Source organism: Aptenodytes patagonicus, chromosome 6 (assembly GCF_965638725.1).
Source record: "Aptenodytes patagonicus chromosome 6, bAptPat1.pri.cur, whole genome shotgun sequence".
In the NCBI taxonomy this organism is placed as follows: Eukaryota; Metazoa; Chordata; class Aves; order Sphenisciformes; family Spheniscidae; genus Aptenodytes; species Aptenodytes patagonicus.
Genome location: NC_134954.1, coordinates 43,139,610 through 43,156,441, shown reverse-complemented (window position 1 = coordinate 43,156,441; position 16,832 = coordinate 43,139,610). Strand labels below are relative to the sequence as shown.

The 16,832-nt window shown below is 39.8% G+C and overlaps 1 protein-coding gene across 4 annotated transcripts in view; it reads left to right on the top strand.

Annotated features, from left to right (window-relative positions):
- HECW2 (HECT, C2 and WW domain containing E3 ubiquitin protein ligase 2) overlaps positions 1-16,832 on the top strand; it is a 175,675-nt gene that overhangs the window by 87,413 nt on the left and 71,430 nt on the right. For all 4 annotated transcript variants that reach the window (XM_076342260.1, XM_076342258.1, XM_076342259.1 and 1 more), the window contains 2 exons: positions 11,682-11,776; positions 15,768-15,843. In XM_076342260.1, coding sequence (XP_076198375.1) covers positions 11,682-11,776; positions 15,768-15,843 — 171 coding nt within the window. The remainder of the gene's footprint in view (positions 1-11,681; positions 11,777-15,767; positions 15,844-16,832) is intronic.

Below are 16,832 nucleotides of genomic sequence, written 5' to 3'. Positions count from 1 at the left end.
AACCCCCGGTATCAATACAGGCTGGGGGATGAAGGGATTGAGAGCAGCCCTGCCGAGAAGGACTTGGGGGTACTGGTGGATGAAAAGCTGGACATGAGCCAGCAACGTGCACTCGCAGCCCAGAAAGCCAATCGTATCCTGGGCTGCATCCAAAGAAGCGTGGCCAGCAGGTCGAGGGAGGTGATTCTGCCCCTCTACTCTGCTCTGGTGAGACCCCACCTGGAGTACTGCATCCAGCTCTGGAGCCCTCAGCATAAGAAAGACACGGACCTGTTGGAGGGGGTCCAGAAGAGGGCCACAAAAATGATCAGGGGGATGGAACACCTCTCCTATGAAGAAAGGCTGAGAGTGTTGGGGTTGTTCAGCCTAGAGAAGAGAAGGCTCCGGGAAGACCTTATTGTGGCCATACAGTACTTCAAGGGGGCTTATAAGAAAGATGGGGACAAACTTTTTAGTAGGGCCAGTTGCGATAGGACAAGGGATAATGGTTTTAAAGTAAAAGAGGGTAGGTTTAGACTGGATATGAGGAAGAAATTTTTTACGCTGAGGGTGGTGAAACACTGGAAGAGGTTGCCCAGAGAGGTGGTGGATGCCCCATCCCTGGAAACATTCAAGGTCAGGTTGGACGGGGCTCTGAGCAACCTGATCTAGTTGAAGATGTCCCTGCTCACAGCAGGGGGGTTGGACTAGATGACCTTTAAAGGTCCCTTCCAACCCAAACTATTGTATGATTCTCTAGGAATGAAAGGAGCAATTGGAGAACAGTCCCAGATTCAGCAGAAATGTCCCTGAATTTTTGAAGCAGCAGCTCTAATAAGAGGCAGCAATGTCTGGGGGACCAGCATGGACAAAATGTGTAAATGGGTCAATCTAAACTCAGCTGGAGACTAATCACAGCATAGGAATGCTGGTTGCATCCAACCTCCTGCTCTGAGTGGGACCAACACTTGACCTGGTCAGCTGTGGTTTGTAAAGCACAGTCTTGAAAACCTTCAAGGACAGAGATTTCACAGATGCTGTAGATAACCTTTTCCAGTGCTGCAGTATTGCTCTGGTTAAATAGATTTCTCTGGCATCCAATCTGATTGGCCAAAGCTTAAATTTGGGGGCATTGCCGCTTTTTTAAATCTTCTGATAGAACTGGAGAGAGTTGAATTTATAATATTTGTCTTGCCTTCACCTCCTCTTCACCAGACTAAACAAGGTCAGCTCCTTCAGCCTCTTCTCATAGGTCACGTTTTCTCCACCCCAACCATTTTTGTAGCCCTCTGCTGTCCCCTCTCCATTTTCTCCATGCTCTTGAACTTAGGGGCCCAAAACTAGGCACAGTATTCCAGGTGTGTCCCCACCAGTACCAAGTAGAGGGGAACAGTAACTTCCATCTATCTGCTGGCCACACACCTTCTCATGTAGTCTGTGAGGTGGTTTGTCGTATTTGCGATGAGAGCACATGCTGGCTCGTATTCAACCTGGTGTCCATCCTGAGCCCAGTTCCTTTTCAGCAGGGCTGCAGCTTTACCCATCTGTTCAGAGGCCATAGTGATGCACGGGGTTGTTCCATGCCTGGTGCAGGGACTTGCAAGTCTCTCTTGAACTCGATGACATTGCTGTTGACCCAGTCCTCTAGCTATTGCTTGTGCTCTGACGTGTAGAAGCTCCAGCAGGCTGATGGTAAGTCAGGTGTATAACTGAGTTAGAGCTGGGCTTATGTTACTACAGGGTTTTCTGGCTCGGAGTTGTTTCATGTTTGGAGCACAGACAGTGCTTAATTGCCACTGCCTACATACTGCTATACCTATATGACTGGCAGGCTTCCTGCTCTACATAAGGAGAGGAGGGGGATGTTTGCTGCAAGCCTGAGAAGCCTTGAACCAGCTCTGGCCATGAGGACTGATGATGCTTGTTAACAGAGTTATGCTAAATAACAACAATAATCCTTTAGGATTTACAGTCAAAACTGGCCTGAAGTTCTCTGTCTTTTTGGCAAGAAAAGGAACGGAAGTTACTAATGCTGAGTGATGAGTTGAGATCAGTCAGCGTGCGTGTTATCCCAAAGACTTTGGTTATGTTTTTTCCCTAGCAGTGTCAGAGCTTAGGGACATTACATATCTTTTCACCAGTAATGTAACATCTCTGTAGGACGAAGTGCAGAGGATGATAGCATCTCTAACAAACCATATGCAAATGAATCTCATGCAGAAGGAGTATTTCCATTTTAATTACATTAATGTTAATCAGTGGGAGTCAGCTGGATTGGGCCTCAGATTCCTTCTGCAATCCTCAGATTTGTGTCTTTTAAGAAAAGCATCTTAAGCCTTAATTTGGGAAGCTATTTTTCCATGAGCATAATTGTAAAGTTATTAGTAGTTTCACTGAGGTCTGTGGAATTTATGCTTATGTTTAAAGGTAGGCCTTGGATAAGCATTTTTCTGAATTGCACATTACTGTATATCCACAGTCTTGTAACTCAATTTTCCAGTCATTCAATTTATTCCTCTTAAAATTCCTCCCTATGGATTCAGCATCTCCTATTTCCCAAGCAAGTAACATGTAAAGGCATAATTTGCCATCTGCTCTATTCAGATCAAGCAACCTGCTGAAAGAAGGGCAGGGAGAGTCTCATCATCTTCATACTAAAAACACACATTAATTCCCCCCAAAGCATCCAAAATTAGCAAAACAAGGATGATAAAAGAAAACTCTGACTTGCTTTAGACAAAAATCAACAGAAAAAATTCTGTAGACTCTACCCTGAGAAGGGAGAATCAAAGGAATCAACAGTGAAATAATGAGAAATGAACTTAATGTATTCCAGAATTATAAGCAGCCTCTGAGGGGAGTGACTGAGGAAGGGGAAGGGGGGAAGAGTATGCAAAGGAGAAAGAAAATACTTGCAAAGTACAAAGTCCAGCTCTGTCACAAAGAGCTGCTGTCCTTAAGCTGTTACCTCGAGACAAAGTGAGTGGCTCTGAACTGCAGAGCCAATCAGTACAGTGGCAGGTGCTCCTCTTTCTTTTCCCTGGGGAAAGAGCAAAAGTGCCATGTAAGCGCAAAAGGGAATTCTGTCATTTTAGAGATTCAAGAAGGTGAATTTGAGCATCAGTGTGCCTGAGATGGTGTTTCCTTACTCACGTAGTAGAGATGGCTTTAAAACATCCGGCTCAGAGGCTTGCTAAAATGTGGGGGAAGGAAAACAATGATTCACTAGACGGCTCTCTCAAGTTGTTTGCTGTGTAAACTACAGAAGGATTGCCAAATGTGGCCGCAGCTCTACAAACAGTTTTCATCCTTCTCCTGTAAAAGGAAAGAACAAGTTCAAGGAGTATTATTTGGAACAAGTGGCAATAGCGTGAAGGTGCAACACAACTTAATGCTTTCGCATTTCGCATGGTCATCTGGTATTTAGCATGACATCAGACTGTTTAGGTCCTTAAGTACATCAGGACCTTTAGTCTCTGGTGCAAGGGAGGCTGCAATTAACCCAGGAGTGATATTAGATGGTGGAGTGTTTCTCTGGGTGTAGCAGTCTGTGAGCTTGGGATGGCAGGGGCTCCCTTTGGGGCATCATGGTGGAACAGAGAGGATGGTATTCCTTATGGAGAACAGCGCTAGCAGAAGGATGGAGTGAAATGATCCATGGAAAGGCTGGTGATAGAAAAAGCATGTGCAAGGACGCTTGAGTTTATGAAGACTAGTTGATAAAAGCTGTGGCTCATTTATAAACTGTGGCTTCTAAGTCAGTTTCCTGCAGTATGGGGAAGGACAGATCATGTCGGAGGTGCCATAGGAGGGAGATTCAGCATAGTGCAGTCACTGTCACGCAACAGGTGACTGGTGCTTATGCACTTCCATGTGCAAAGTCCCCAGAAGTTAAAAGCTGTACATGTTCTAGTAGGTAAAACAGGCCAGGAGCTATTTTCTGCTGTGGGGAGCAAGTGACACAGCATGGCTTGTGCCCATGCAGCCAACCCTTCCCCCTGTGTCAAGGATGCACGGTCACTGTTCAGCAGTATGGATGGTCGTATGCTCGTACTTGAGTCCCTACCGTGGTCCTGCCTGGTTCGTTAACAAGGCATAGGCCAAGAGCCTCCTTTGAGACTGGATTGGACTTGTATTTATAAGTTATAGCCTTGGTCCCATGAGTATTAATTACAGTATCCACAAGAAACACCTTCACCTACTTTATCTGTAGTATAATGTCTTTGTTGTTATTTATAACAGTTGATACTGTGAATAGAATAGAAATATATTGATTTGCATATTTTTTCTTTACTGATGCTGTGGCTTTATGTCTTGAACAGTAATCCATAGTGGCAGCTGTTGGGATTCATCCAGAGACTGCCAGTCTTGTCACATCAATCATTTCCAAATCACCCTTGGGATGTTTGTGGTTAAATTACTTCTGGTGCCACACTGCGATACTCGGATGCAGTGACTGCACAGATGCTGTCTGTTCTGTACTTAAAATCTCGGGTTTGTGGCATGAGTAGACTATGAGATATATTCAGAAAACGTGGTAATATATGTGTTTGCATTACACTGGTATCATGTTACAAGTGAGGTTTTGTGTGGAGTTCTCTGTATTCGGTCCCTATTTCCATGAAATTATAACTTTTGCAAAAACAGTGTATTGAAACTGAAACTGCCATACTCTGTAGCTAGCAGAACAGACTCCCAGCTCCCTTTTTTGTTAAAAAAGCTAATATATATTGAAGGAAAAAAAATAATCCGTTTAATAATTGAACTTGATGTGCTTTTAGCTTTTAAGGGCTGCTGTAGCAAAGAGTTGTTACTAGAGATATGAGCACAGTTTAGTATTTTTAGTGGTTTTGACCAAAATGGTCAATGTTAATGAATGTTCTATCAACATAATTCATTACTTGTATCCAGTCTTCATATTTCTTGGCCATTTAAATTAAATCCTGTGAAGGTCATGGTTTTCTCACATGGAATTGTTCTGAGCCTGGAACACTCATCTATGTAGCACCCTGCAACCAGCGCCCTTTCAGTGGTCTGTCTGTCATGGTTATTGTCCCTATCCTATTTATAAACACATACACAGAGTTAGAAATACTTCTATTATTCTTCTGCTATTTATATCTGTTGTCTCTTAACAGCTATTTTTGAGTATCACAAATAACTGAAACAGGATCAGGTCTTGTATTTTTTACATTTGTGGCAAGCCTTGTTGACTTCCTTAAGCACATAATATCCCCAATGTTTTGTTTTGAAGGTTAGATTATAATTAAATGCTTTGTCAAACTGCAATATAATAGGCAATGCTCATGACTGTAAATAAGAATGTCCCAGAGTGACAGCAAAGTGAGCGCGGCTGGCAGGGATAGGTAGGCTCTGTTATCTGAACAACCATTTGTCCAAGTAGTTTCCTTTGAAGCAGGTTAGATGAAGAGAGACCACTGGGACACAAGCACTTTCTGTTATTGATCCTAGTTTATCTAAAAAGCTTTCTGTAAGTCTGTTTAAGTCACTTTCTAGTTTTTTTTTTTATCATTCCTTCTGTAAAATAAATTCTACGATATACCTGCTGAGGGAGATGGCAAGTACCCAGAGGCAGCCGCTTTGGAACTTGTGTTCTGCTGTGTTGTTTGCTACGCTGTGCTGTTCCCAGTGGGAAGTAATCGAAAAGGTACATCGTTAAAGTGATGCAGAGAATAGAATGCTAAATGTCCAAACAAAAAGGTTGTGTTCACTGAACTGTTGTGCTAAGGAAATAGCAGGACAGTGCAGAGCATTGCTAAATTTCTGCAGTTGTCTATGAGGTGTTTGGGTTCAGCTGGGAAAAATTAGGGTTTAACCCAGTGCCTTTTCCCTGCATTGCATCTCCCTTTACAGCTTTGTAAAGCCTGAATGTGAATGAATGAATTTGTTCTAGTGACAAAGTTTTCTTAAATAAGTTTCACAGAACATGCTCTCGTGTTTTTCAGATGAGTTTGTGATGTCAGCTTTTTCCTCATTGAATGTTGGAGGGCATGTGTTTATATCTGCAGGGAGCCATGGATTGAGCCCAAGTTAACTTCTGGCATCTAGCTGCGGTGTCCAGGAAGTATTAGCTGCTGTGCAGTTTCCATGCAGTTAACCGGGAGCACTGTTTACCTCCACAGGCTGCTATAACCCAGCTAGGATTTGAGTTGTCTTTTGGAGGTGCCTCTGCCCATCCCTTCTCAATGTAGCGTGGGGTGATTCCATCTCTAATATAGGCATTTCATTTGACTGGGGTATTACCTGGAGCAAACTGTTCTTACAGCAAACGCATTTGTTTCCCTGAATTATCAGTCTCCTGGAAAGAATGCATTCTTCTAGAATTATGTTCATGTGTTTATGTATTCAAAGTTTATGTATTCTGAGTATCTTTCTGTCCTAAAGCAATTTTTTGATGGGCAAAGTTAAAGTATTAAAGGCAGTAAAAAGGTAGTGAAAGTGGGGGACTTCGGGGAATTAGTGACGTTTTAAAAGCAAGCTATTACTTGGTGTAAGCTGATCTCTTTATTATTTAAGAGGCAAGAGTGTATCGTCCATAGAGTGAAGTACAACACTGTAATTTCATGCAGTTCTGCTGAAATTCAAGTGTCAATGTTTGAGTCTCAGAAACCTTTGTTAATTCCAGCATTTTTATGTAACAGACCTGAGCTATAAACTATGGTTATAAAATGATAACAGCTAGTGGCTTTTAAAGAAGGGGATTATGGTTTTACAGAGTGTTCAGATTAATTAACATATATATCACTTTTTATATGGCTGTGTGATAATTTTTAAAGAATCATAGATACCCCAATTCCATTTTTGTCTTATTTCTAAATGAAGAGGGAACTTCTGGTGATTTGTATGATGTCTGGAGGAATGTCAGTGATAATGGGGCGTGTGTGGTGTCAAGAACACAGAGCTAGGTACAGTTATTTTTTTTCCCTCATGAATGAAAATAGTTTTTGTTCTGAAATGTCATGTTTTTCTTTAAAGAGACAGCAAATAGTCCTGTGGTCAGGTACAGATCTCTTTCCCTTGCTGGATTTACTGTTACTAACTTTTTCATTACAGATCACATACAAAGCAAGCTTGTTGAGGGAAGAAGCAGCAGGAAAAAAAAATGAGAAGTGCAAGTTTTCCCCTGAAGGAAACACATGAAAGCAAAGTGGTGGGAGGAGTGAAAGAAACTGGGAAAACTCTGTAGGTGACACGTGCTATTGTGCAGTTTGTAGTACGGAACAGTTCAGAGGAAGCCTGTGTATTTATAGGGTATTGAACTCAACTCCCTAAATATTAAAGTCCTGTTTACAGATAATTGAACTTACTGTTTCTGAAGAGGTCTGTGTATTTATGGGGCCTTATTTATAGGTAGTAGGCTGAGATGTGTTCTATCAGGAACAGCCACAGATACCTATTTTCTAATATATCTGGAGCTCAGGAATCCATCAGTCATCAAGAAAAAAATATTCTAATCAACATTTTTTCTGATAACACAGTACAAGAAATGTCAAAAAGCTAGATCCTCAGCGTTTTGAATTGACAGGGTTCCTCTTAAGATTTCTTGTACTGTTAAGTATTAACTGCAGTTTCTACCATTATTAGCCATGAAAAAAATTACTTAGCTGTCTCTGGTCCTATGAAGGGATTGTGTTCTTGCTATATACAAGATCCAGTCTCGCAAACCCATATTCACTTTGGCAATGTCTGCATGCTTGTGATGGGTAGCCCATTTTACAATTTCGTGCTAAATTTCAAGCACAGCTTCTCTTGTGTTAATCCCGTCAACACAATGCTGACACCAGGTCTGCTGTTCCTGTGTGTAGTGCTGTATAAAGCCCAAACCAAATCAATGCTGCTTCTGTTGGGAAGTGGGAGAAAAAGTTTCCACACTGTGTTTTTAAGTGCTCTGCTTTTTCTAATTATTTCTAGGAATTAGTCCTGAAGATTATTTTTTTTAATGTAGTTTCTATGAAAGGGATCGTCAGATCTATTTCTCGAATCAAACATTGTTTTCTTCTATCACCAGCCACATACAGGTATTGAAAAGTACTGTATGCTCGTAGAAGTCATTGAGAGAAAGAAATCTGAGGATCCAAAGCTCGTAGCATTGCATTTCAGCCTTTCGGGGAATGTACATGTCAGTGTAGTAAGAATATATAACAAACTTCTGTCCACCATCATGTTATGGACTGTCTGTGGATAGAAGCAGCAGCTGATAACCTTTCCATCGCTAGGTTCTTTTCTGAAGTGATGAATTGAGAGAAGGTAGTCAGTGACAACAGACTGAATAAACAGCAGCTCCAGAAACTCTCTGAAAACATAAAGTTTGGATCGCAATAAAGCTGAGCAATGTAGCTGGAAAGTAGAAGTCTTGGGGAAATAGTTCGTTGTCTTACCATGCTTTCATAATACGTTCCCAGTGTGATTAAGAGATACTCGAGACTTGAGTCCTGGTTACTTAATATATATATTTTACAATGTGGAGAGTCCAGCACTTGGTATAAATCCTGTTAACTTTTGCAAGTGCTGAAAGTCAATTTTATGTGAGCTAGAAATTCTTGTGTGTCCATTTGGATATAAGTATTGTTGGTAGGTCAACAGAATTGCTCGGTTTAGGAAGAGCCTGCAGGTTCTGACCCATAAGTTTTAGGTCTGATAAACCTTTGTAGGTCATTAGAAATCCTGTTTACATTTTGAACTTTGCTGTAAAGCCTTGTGGTAAATAGAGCATGTTTTGACTGTGTGTGAACTCCGCTGTAAGGAGGAGGAAGTGGGACCAGCAGCTCCTCCACCTCCTAACTCCCTGGAGGCACCATCAGCCAGACGCTTTCCTTTGAAGGGTAGTTCTGAGGTGCCTCCTCTTTGTTCTGGGAGGAAGATAGTAAATAAATGTTGACCTATAACTGCAGCAAATTTAAAAATAAATAAATAATCCTTTTTGGCTGAGCAGGGTTGCAGGATGGATTTCTGATCCTTCTGAGTAGGAATAAGTGGGTATTTTGTCTCGCAGTAATGAAATACAGCATGATTCCTTGAGAGCTGAAGTATGTCTCAAAACCATATACAAAACATTGCAGTTTTGTATTTTAGAACTACTGACATACTGTTAAACCAAGTCAGAGGAATTGAACTGCCAAAACTTTCATGCACATCCTCTGGTCTGTCTGAACTGGCCGCTGTAATTTCTTCCTGCCTGTAGCCATTTCTGCCTGCCTGTGGCCTTTTCTATGCCCAGAAGTAAACCCTCATCAACCTCACGCAGAAGAGTTATCCCAATGGAGAAGGAAAACAGAGAGATTGTTCCAGATAGGGAAAAATCCCACAGGATCAAGGGCAGCCATAATTATAGCTGTTCTGCTGGGTTGGAAGAATGCAGAGGAACAACAGTGGAGGTCAGGCTTCGGTTAAACATACTACTCTTGTTTGCAGTAAATGCAATTTAGCAAACAAAACTTTATTCAGTGGGACCAGAAACATGGTCCAACATTCACCATGTGTTCCAAAATAAAGTGCTTCAAGCTTCCTTCATGTATGTGTCATGCAACTTCCTCCAGAGTCTGACAAGAATCATCCTAGTAGCAAATGTCTCGGTAACTCTTTTTCATAGCTGATTATACTGACGTAGTAGCAGAAATATAAGCTGCAGAATTAGGTAAGTTACCTTTTTTTTTTCCCCTGTTAGGTAACAGAAGGTCCCAACACACAAAGGGGAGATACCCAGATGCTCTATTCTTAATTTCCTGTTGAAGTATTTCTGAAGACAGGTCATTGAATGGTGGATCCTACTCATATAGAATGAGCTTTCAAGAGTACATTGAACAGCATCTTAATAGCTTTCCACCATGATCAGCCATACTTGCATCTCCACTCCTACCAGAATGCCAGAACACCTGTTAGGGCTAATGCAGAATCAAAACTTTAAGAGCTTGCATTTTACAGTATTTTGTCTCATCCTCAAGTAGTGTCTATTTATTCTCTTACTTTACCAGCATCAAGGGTATTTTTGGATACTAAACGATAGTAAAAGGTTTGACAGGTTACACAAAGAGCGAAATCTTATTAGTGAGGCTCTGCAGGAGTTAATAAAAGATACAGTGCTTTTAAACATTTTCATCAGTGGTTTGAAATCCAGGGTTCCTATTGATTTCATCTGTGGATGATATGAGAATTAATGGAATAGATAAAAGCAATTGAAGATCCATATAGGATGATTTAGCAAGCTAGGCTAAATAAAAACAGACAAATAAAATTAATTTTGATATTGTTGACTTCAGAATGAAAGGCATGTAGGCCATGTGTCCTGCACCTCAACATCAACTTGCTATGTAACCTGTGACGAGGAGCTGTAATGCATGTCTTGGATATATAAGCAGAGGAGCGTCTTGTAGGACCACAGGAATGATCACCCCAACCCTGCCCCCCCATTGAGCTTTGGTGAGGGTGATGCTGTGGTACTGTGTATAGTTCTGGAGTCCATGAGTCAACATTCATTTTGTGAAGGGGAGAAGGGGCAGCAAAGAGCACAATAAAGATCAGAATGGATGATCTAATGATTTCTTTTCTCCTCCATCTTGTAAGAATCAACTCAGAACAAAAAGCACAGTTATCTTACAGAAAATAGAGTTGTGTTATAATCCAGGAAAATATATCCTGATTCTCTACCCTGATTCTCTGCAATCCTGTTTTTGGCTGTGAGAGGGTGGTGGGACACTTATAGCCTTTCTGTTCTCTGTACACTTGCCTAAGGTTAGGAAAAAGAAGTGCAAGGCGTGTCGCCTAGCCGCCGCTGCTGCTGAAGGGCTCGGGGCACTTAGCACATGTTCACCTGTGCTGTTCTCCCTTCTATCACAATTACTATAGGGGTAAGTAGTTCATTTGAGAATTATTGCTTCCATATGAAAAAATCCCCAAACTGCCTAAAAAGGATGCCACTGTTTAAATCATCATGTCAGCATAATATATGTTAAAGCATTCATCAAAATGTGTTACTTTCCATTTGAGAAGCAAAAAAAAGCAGTTGCTTTAACTATTTCATAGATCAGCAAGATATAATACCTTTAGTACCACCTCTGTGTGTAAGGCTGTAGAGAGAGGTCCCATTTTCAAATGATTAAATAATTTAAGAATAAAACGTGTAGTTGTTATTTCATTTGCAACTTACAAATCTGCTGAAAAATAATAATTCACATTAACCCTATTATGCTGAAATGAACTTGTCTTCAGAGACCAATACCAATCTCATTTCCTTCCCTCTGGACCCATAAAAAAACCATACAGAAGTGGCTTTGTGTGAATTGTGGCTTGTGAATACTTACCCAATAGTGACCGTGGACATATCGCTGTAAGAGCTGGAAAAAATGAGCTGTTGGTTTTTTACTGACTGAGTAGAAATATAGTTAAAATTAACAATTTAAAAAAAAAAAAGGCAGTATTTACCAGCTCTTTAGCTAAAAACTTCATTCAGACTTTCTTTGAGACAGGTTTCCAATTTTCTGCAGGTTGAGAGAAAATATATTTCAGTTACAGTTATTGTGTGATGTTACAATGAAGACATATCAGGGAACTGCCTAAACTCGGACTCCGTGAACAGAAGTGAACTATGACTCCTTGTATGCACGTGTTCCTTTTCGTTGTCTCTCTTTTCCCTAGGATCAGTCATGAAGGGTTTAATACGATTTTTGTTTTGTTTTGTTTTCCAGCTGAAATAAAGATCTGTTTTAAATACTACCATGGTGTTAGTGGAGCCCTCCGAGCTACTACTCCATGTATCACTGTGAAAAACCCTGCTGTGATGGTAAGTTTAGCCTATTTGTTAATTGTATTTTTATAAGATGATAATACTAACTGCCAGACAAACCTATTGATATGTCTCCTAGTTTTACCATTAACTGCGATTTTTGCAAAAAACTATATTGCCTGACAAAAATCATTAAAATTGGGAAATGCTTTTCTTGGTTTTGTATTTTTCATGGTAAAATACCATTAAAATCACAAAGCCTAGCTGAAATCTTTTATGCTAAGAACTTGATTTTGCTTGCTTTCAATTTCGCGGCTTACAGTTTGCTGTAATTTTAACATCATAGTAGAAATTTTTCATACTGGTTATCTAACTCAAACTGAATCCTTATTAAAAGTCTCAATTTCTTATTATTTTTTAATATTAAAAATGAAATTGTTGCTGAGATAGCAATAATTAGTATAAAAATGAGACTGGACAAAACTGCTCTTGCAAAAATTACTGACTTTTTTGTGTTCATATACCACTGAAACTTAGATAATTCTCTGACTATTAAGTATTATTGCTGCCTTACTATGCTTTCATTATGAGACTTGTTCTATTGAAATACTAAAAGTTTTAGAGGAGTTTTTTTTAGTTGTTTAAATACGTATTGGAATAAGAGCCTTCCAAACTTGTATCCAGGTGCTTCTGATGGAAGTAATTTATCTAATAGGCTAGCTCTTCAGTTGACATGGAGTTTCACAGTGCATTTGATTCGTTGATATTAGCTGACAAATATTTAAGATCATGTATGTCAGGATATTGTCTTGACAACAGCAATGTTGAAGATACTGTAGAGCACAAGTTATTCAGACTAATAGCTTTTATTCTGATCCTGCGCTTTTTCAGCGTTGTATATTATATACAAGTGCATGTTATGGCTATATGATAATTGTATGTGCTATACTAGACTTTATATCTCATTATACCAAATGTTTTCTTCTTTTTCTTAGAATTACAGGCCTAGATGATAGCATCATTTAATTGTCAGATCTTTGTCAGATCTGACCATGAATAATATTGTTTCGCAGCAGGCATATGAATTCTTGATGTTTTACAGAAACATGTAAATGTGTTACAGTTAATGAGCTTGACAGCCACTGTCGTTAATATCAATTTATAAACTACAGACCATAAGGTAGCCTGACTTTGAACAAAGAAAAAAAATGCATCTCAAAGTAACCCTTAAAATGGGCTATGTGCTGCACTATATTGTTACTGAGAAGCAGAATGATTATATTGGATGGAGAAAACATTTGAACTTGTGTGTTTTCTTGACCTTACCATACAAGCCACCGATATTTTTGAGAATCATTGCACGAAAGGACATCTGAACTTCTGTCTTTGAGTATGCATTTATTTACTTGAGAGCTACCTGAAGACCTGTCTTTCAGAGTCATTGGTCAATCTTGAGGGGTTAACCAGCTGTCACTATTTAAATTTCTTTCCTTTGAAAGGTAGCACAGGGTCCTGGGTATTCTGCAGAATTTACACTGCTGCTAGAAGGTATAATTTTATATAAACGTTTTTGTGTGCGCTAACAATACAGACTTCCAGTAATAGTGAGCTGTTAGTTTCCCTGATGAGAATGTCATATGACAGCTAGGATGAGACTTCCTAAAAATATCATATTGAGTTAGTTATACATAAGTATACCTATTATTATATGTTAATACCTCACACCATTTTCATGGTTTTGGTGTTGTGCTTAAGCACTGTGTCGTAGAGAGTACTTTGTTCTCTTGGCACTGGTTGTGTCTATTGCTACAGAAATGCTGGTTGTGGAAGTGGTAAGAGTCACGGCGTGCCCACCCTCTTTTTTTAAGCTGCAATAAGTTACCTGCTTACTTGGATCATTCTGTGTTTTCGCATTACGTGGTTTGGTGGGAGACATGTTTCTGGTTTTCCTCATGCTGATGGCATACCACACCAGGCATTTCAGTCCATCTTATTTTTGGATAAGCAACTAACATTCTGGTGAGCTCATTTGAACCAGTGGAAATGCAAGGGCTGATCTAGCATTGAGAAACACCGCGTTACACCGGATGAGATAGCCTTTGTAGTGCAAAAATCTAAGCATGTATGCTGGGATGAAATTTTGTACTTGGCAGAGAGAAATTGAGTCGTTCAGGTCATAATGGAACAGTAAAAGGGTGTTTTTGCGAAACCATGGAAGTGCTAGCGAATACTGTTACAATGAATTTTATTATAGCTGAATTGTGGGCAAATCCTGTTTTCTATAAAATGAAGTAATGATTAGCTATGTAAACAATATTATTCAAACAGAGTCAGTGATGTAGCAGAAAAATAGGTATAGAATGAGAAAGGCCTTTTTGTTGATGAATAACGTTTTTAACAAGAAAACAATGCATGTTAAAATAAGCCCAAAAGAGTACAATGAAATACATAGCGTTCCTCTGGCCCTGCCTGGATGGTGTCACCATCCCAGGGGGATGCACCTCTTGCTGCTTCCAGGGAATGTGTCCACAGACGAGGGGACTCTGATCCGGCTGGAATTAACCCATTGCTTTTGATGCCCTCATAATTTTACTACCAGCTGTCACCACTTATGCCTCCTTATTAAGTCATTGGTGTAATGATGTCATGCTGGGTGGGAAAGTGATAGTTTCAAGCACTCTGAGAAACGTCTTGCCCTGAGAACGGAGGTACATCGTGAATCCAGCAGTGAAGGGAAGAGAATGGGCTGGTTGGTGAGCAGTGGTGCTTGCTGGCACGGTGTGTTCCCTCACAAGACCGCTGAGGCCTGTGGGGACATATGGCATCAACGTCATTGCTGTTTCTTTACCACTTACTTTGACTGCTTGTTACATACAAAGTATTAGAGTTTTGCAACAGGAGAAGTTTCGTGTTTGCTAATTCTGTTGAAATTCCAATGTGCTTGCTGATCATCATGGGAAGTATTTGAAAGCTAATGATATTAAATAGCTTAAAGCAATATAAAAAGGAATGATTACATTTTTGGTTAATGCAAAGTGGGTTCCTCGCGGCTACCACGGCTCCAGAACTCATTTATCAATCTGATAACTTCTAGTTCAGCCTTCAAACAACTCTTCAGCTGCTCAAAACGGCTTTACGTACTTCATCTACACACATAGGTGTGCGGGTTTTTATTCAGCTTATTTTTTTCAATCGTTCAGTAGATCAGATGACTTCCTGTTCTATCACTAGTATTAATCCCCAGTGCCATGTTTGGCTGAAGCTTTTTCATCAGCCTGTGTCACCTCTTCTGTCTGGGAGTGAGTGCAGTGCCTACCTGGAGAAACATTTGACTTTAAAGATAGCTTCGTTCAGCTGGATGCACATCTCTGTCTTGAAAGATGAATTCTTCTGCTAGTTGAAAGAGCTAGACATTAATAAGACATTAATACATGAGAAACTTTTAATTTTGAAGTACTACTTTAGCTACCAAGAGATTTCAGGGGAAACCAAACCTGAAAAATCTGTAAAGCATAAGCTTTTAGACCACATTAATATTTAGATCTCTGATGCATTTTTCTGTTTAAAAGGAGCTTTTGTTCATAGGTCTGAAGGCTTTTGTTAGTCTCTTTTTGATCTTTTTGCTTGTTTTTGTTGCACAGTAAATTATCTATTTGTGGAAAGTGACAAAAGTTGCACATGCTGTCACTGGCCAGCTCGGTGCTTTGGTATGTATTACCAATCTCTACTGTTGATTTTATTTTACAAAAGGGAAACCTGTAAGAAAATACAGTCTCCTTTTCTCCGATTAATATGTGTCTACACTCTTATTAGCCTATATATGTTCTGTTTGGAAGATTCCAAGGACTGGTGTATTAGCACTGCGTGGCATAAATAATAGATACTTTCCTAGAAACAAATGCTGTAGCTTTGCCTGTCCATGGTAATAGGCAGTAGTTGGTCAGATTCTTCCCCTGCATACTACCTTACAATTGCATTATCGTCCTCAGGCATGTACAAAGCAAATGAAAACTTCTGTGGTATATTTCATTTTTTTCCTTCTCTTCAGATGGGAGTAGAAGGCACAGATGAAGGTGCTTCTGGGGCCCAGCACTCTCGGAAGTTAGTCAGCTTTACCCTATCAGGTAAAAACCAACACTACTGTGTTTCATAAATTACTGTTACAAAAAATTGCTGTTTTAAATAACTTCTAAGATAGAACACTTTTCTTCATTAGCCTCTGTAGGAGCACACTCTAGTGGCTTGAAAGATGTCATTTCTTTAGAACTTCTGTTTGTTGAAAACAAGCCAGAATCCTGAATCTCCAGAAGTGAAAGAAATGGATTTGATGGATCCCAGCATGAAAATTTGGAGAGATTTCCAGTTTGCACAAGGGACAGTTCCTCTCAGATTGAAGAGTGGAAAACTTAGCCTCTAAATAAAATACAAGCTGGTTCCATCACTTTGAAGTAGTAAAAAAGCAATAGCTGCAAATGGTGGTTTAGAAAGGAAAAAAATCTTTACTTGTAACAGCTATTCTGTCACTATAGCAAAATAGCTGTAAGGGTACACAGCCTACCAGCTTCATTTGTTCTGATTAGCACTTTATTCCATGGGAAGTCTCGTGTGAGACTAAAGCATATTCAGCTTGAGCAAAGACAGAAAAAATTTGCTTCTGCATCTTGAAAAGGCAATGAAAACATTTAGAGATTGTAGGGTTAGAGCAGAAAAAACCCCCACTTTTTTAAATGGTCTTGGAGCAGTTATCTGGGATAGAGCTGATAGGTTGTATAGACTCACATAGAGTACTATAAAAATAATTGGTTTGTGAATTCTGAAAACCTATTGTGTTTAATAGAAGGTTGTGAGTCAGCCTGAGGAGTCCCCTAAATTCATTTTGAAAGGTGTATTGACTGATAGGTCTGTAAGGTATTTCCCAGAACATTTTTTGGTTGCTCATTTGCACATGCAAAGTTGTTGCTTTTAAAGGCAATTACCCTTTATTTCCTGGTATTTCTACTGTGCGGCTTAATTTTGAACATTGGGTAGGACTTTTTTTTTTACTGAATCCACAGGCGTGGCATTTCATTTTAGTGCAGTGAACTTTGCGTGCATGTATAAACTGCTCATCTAA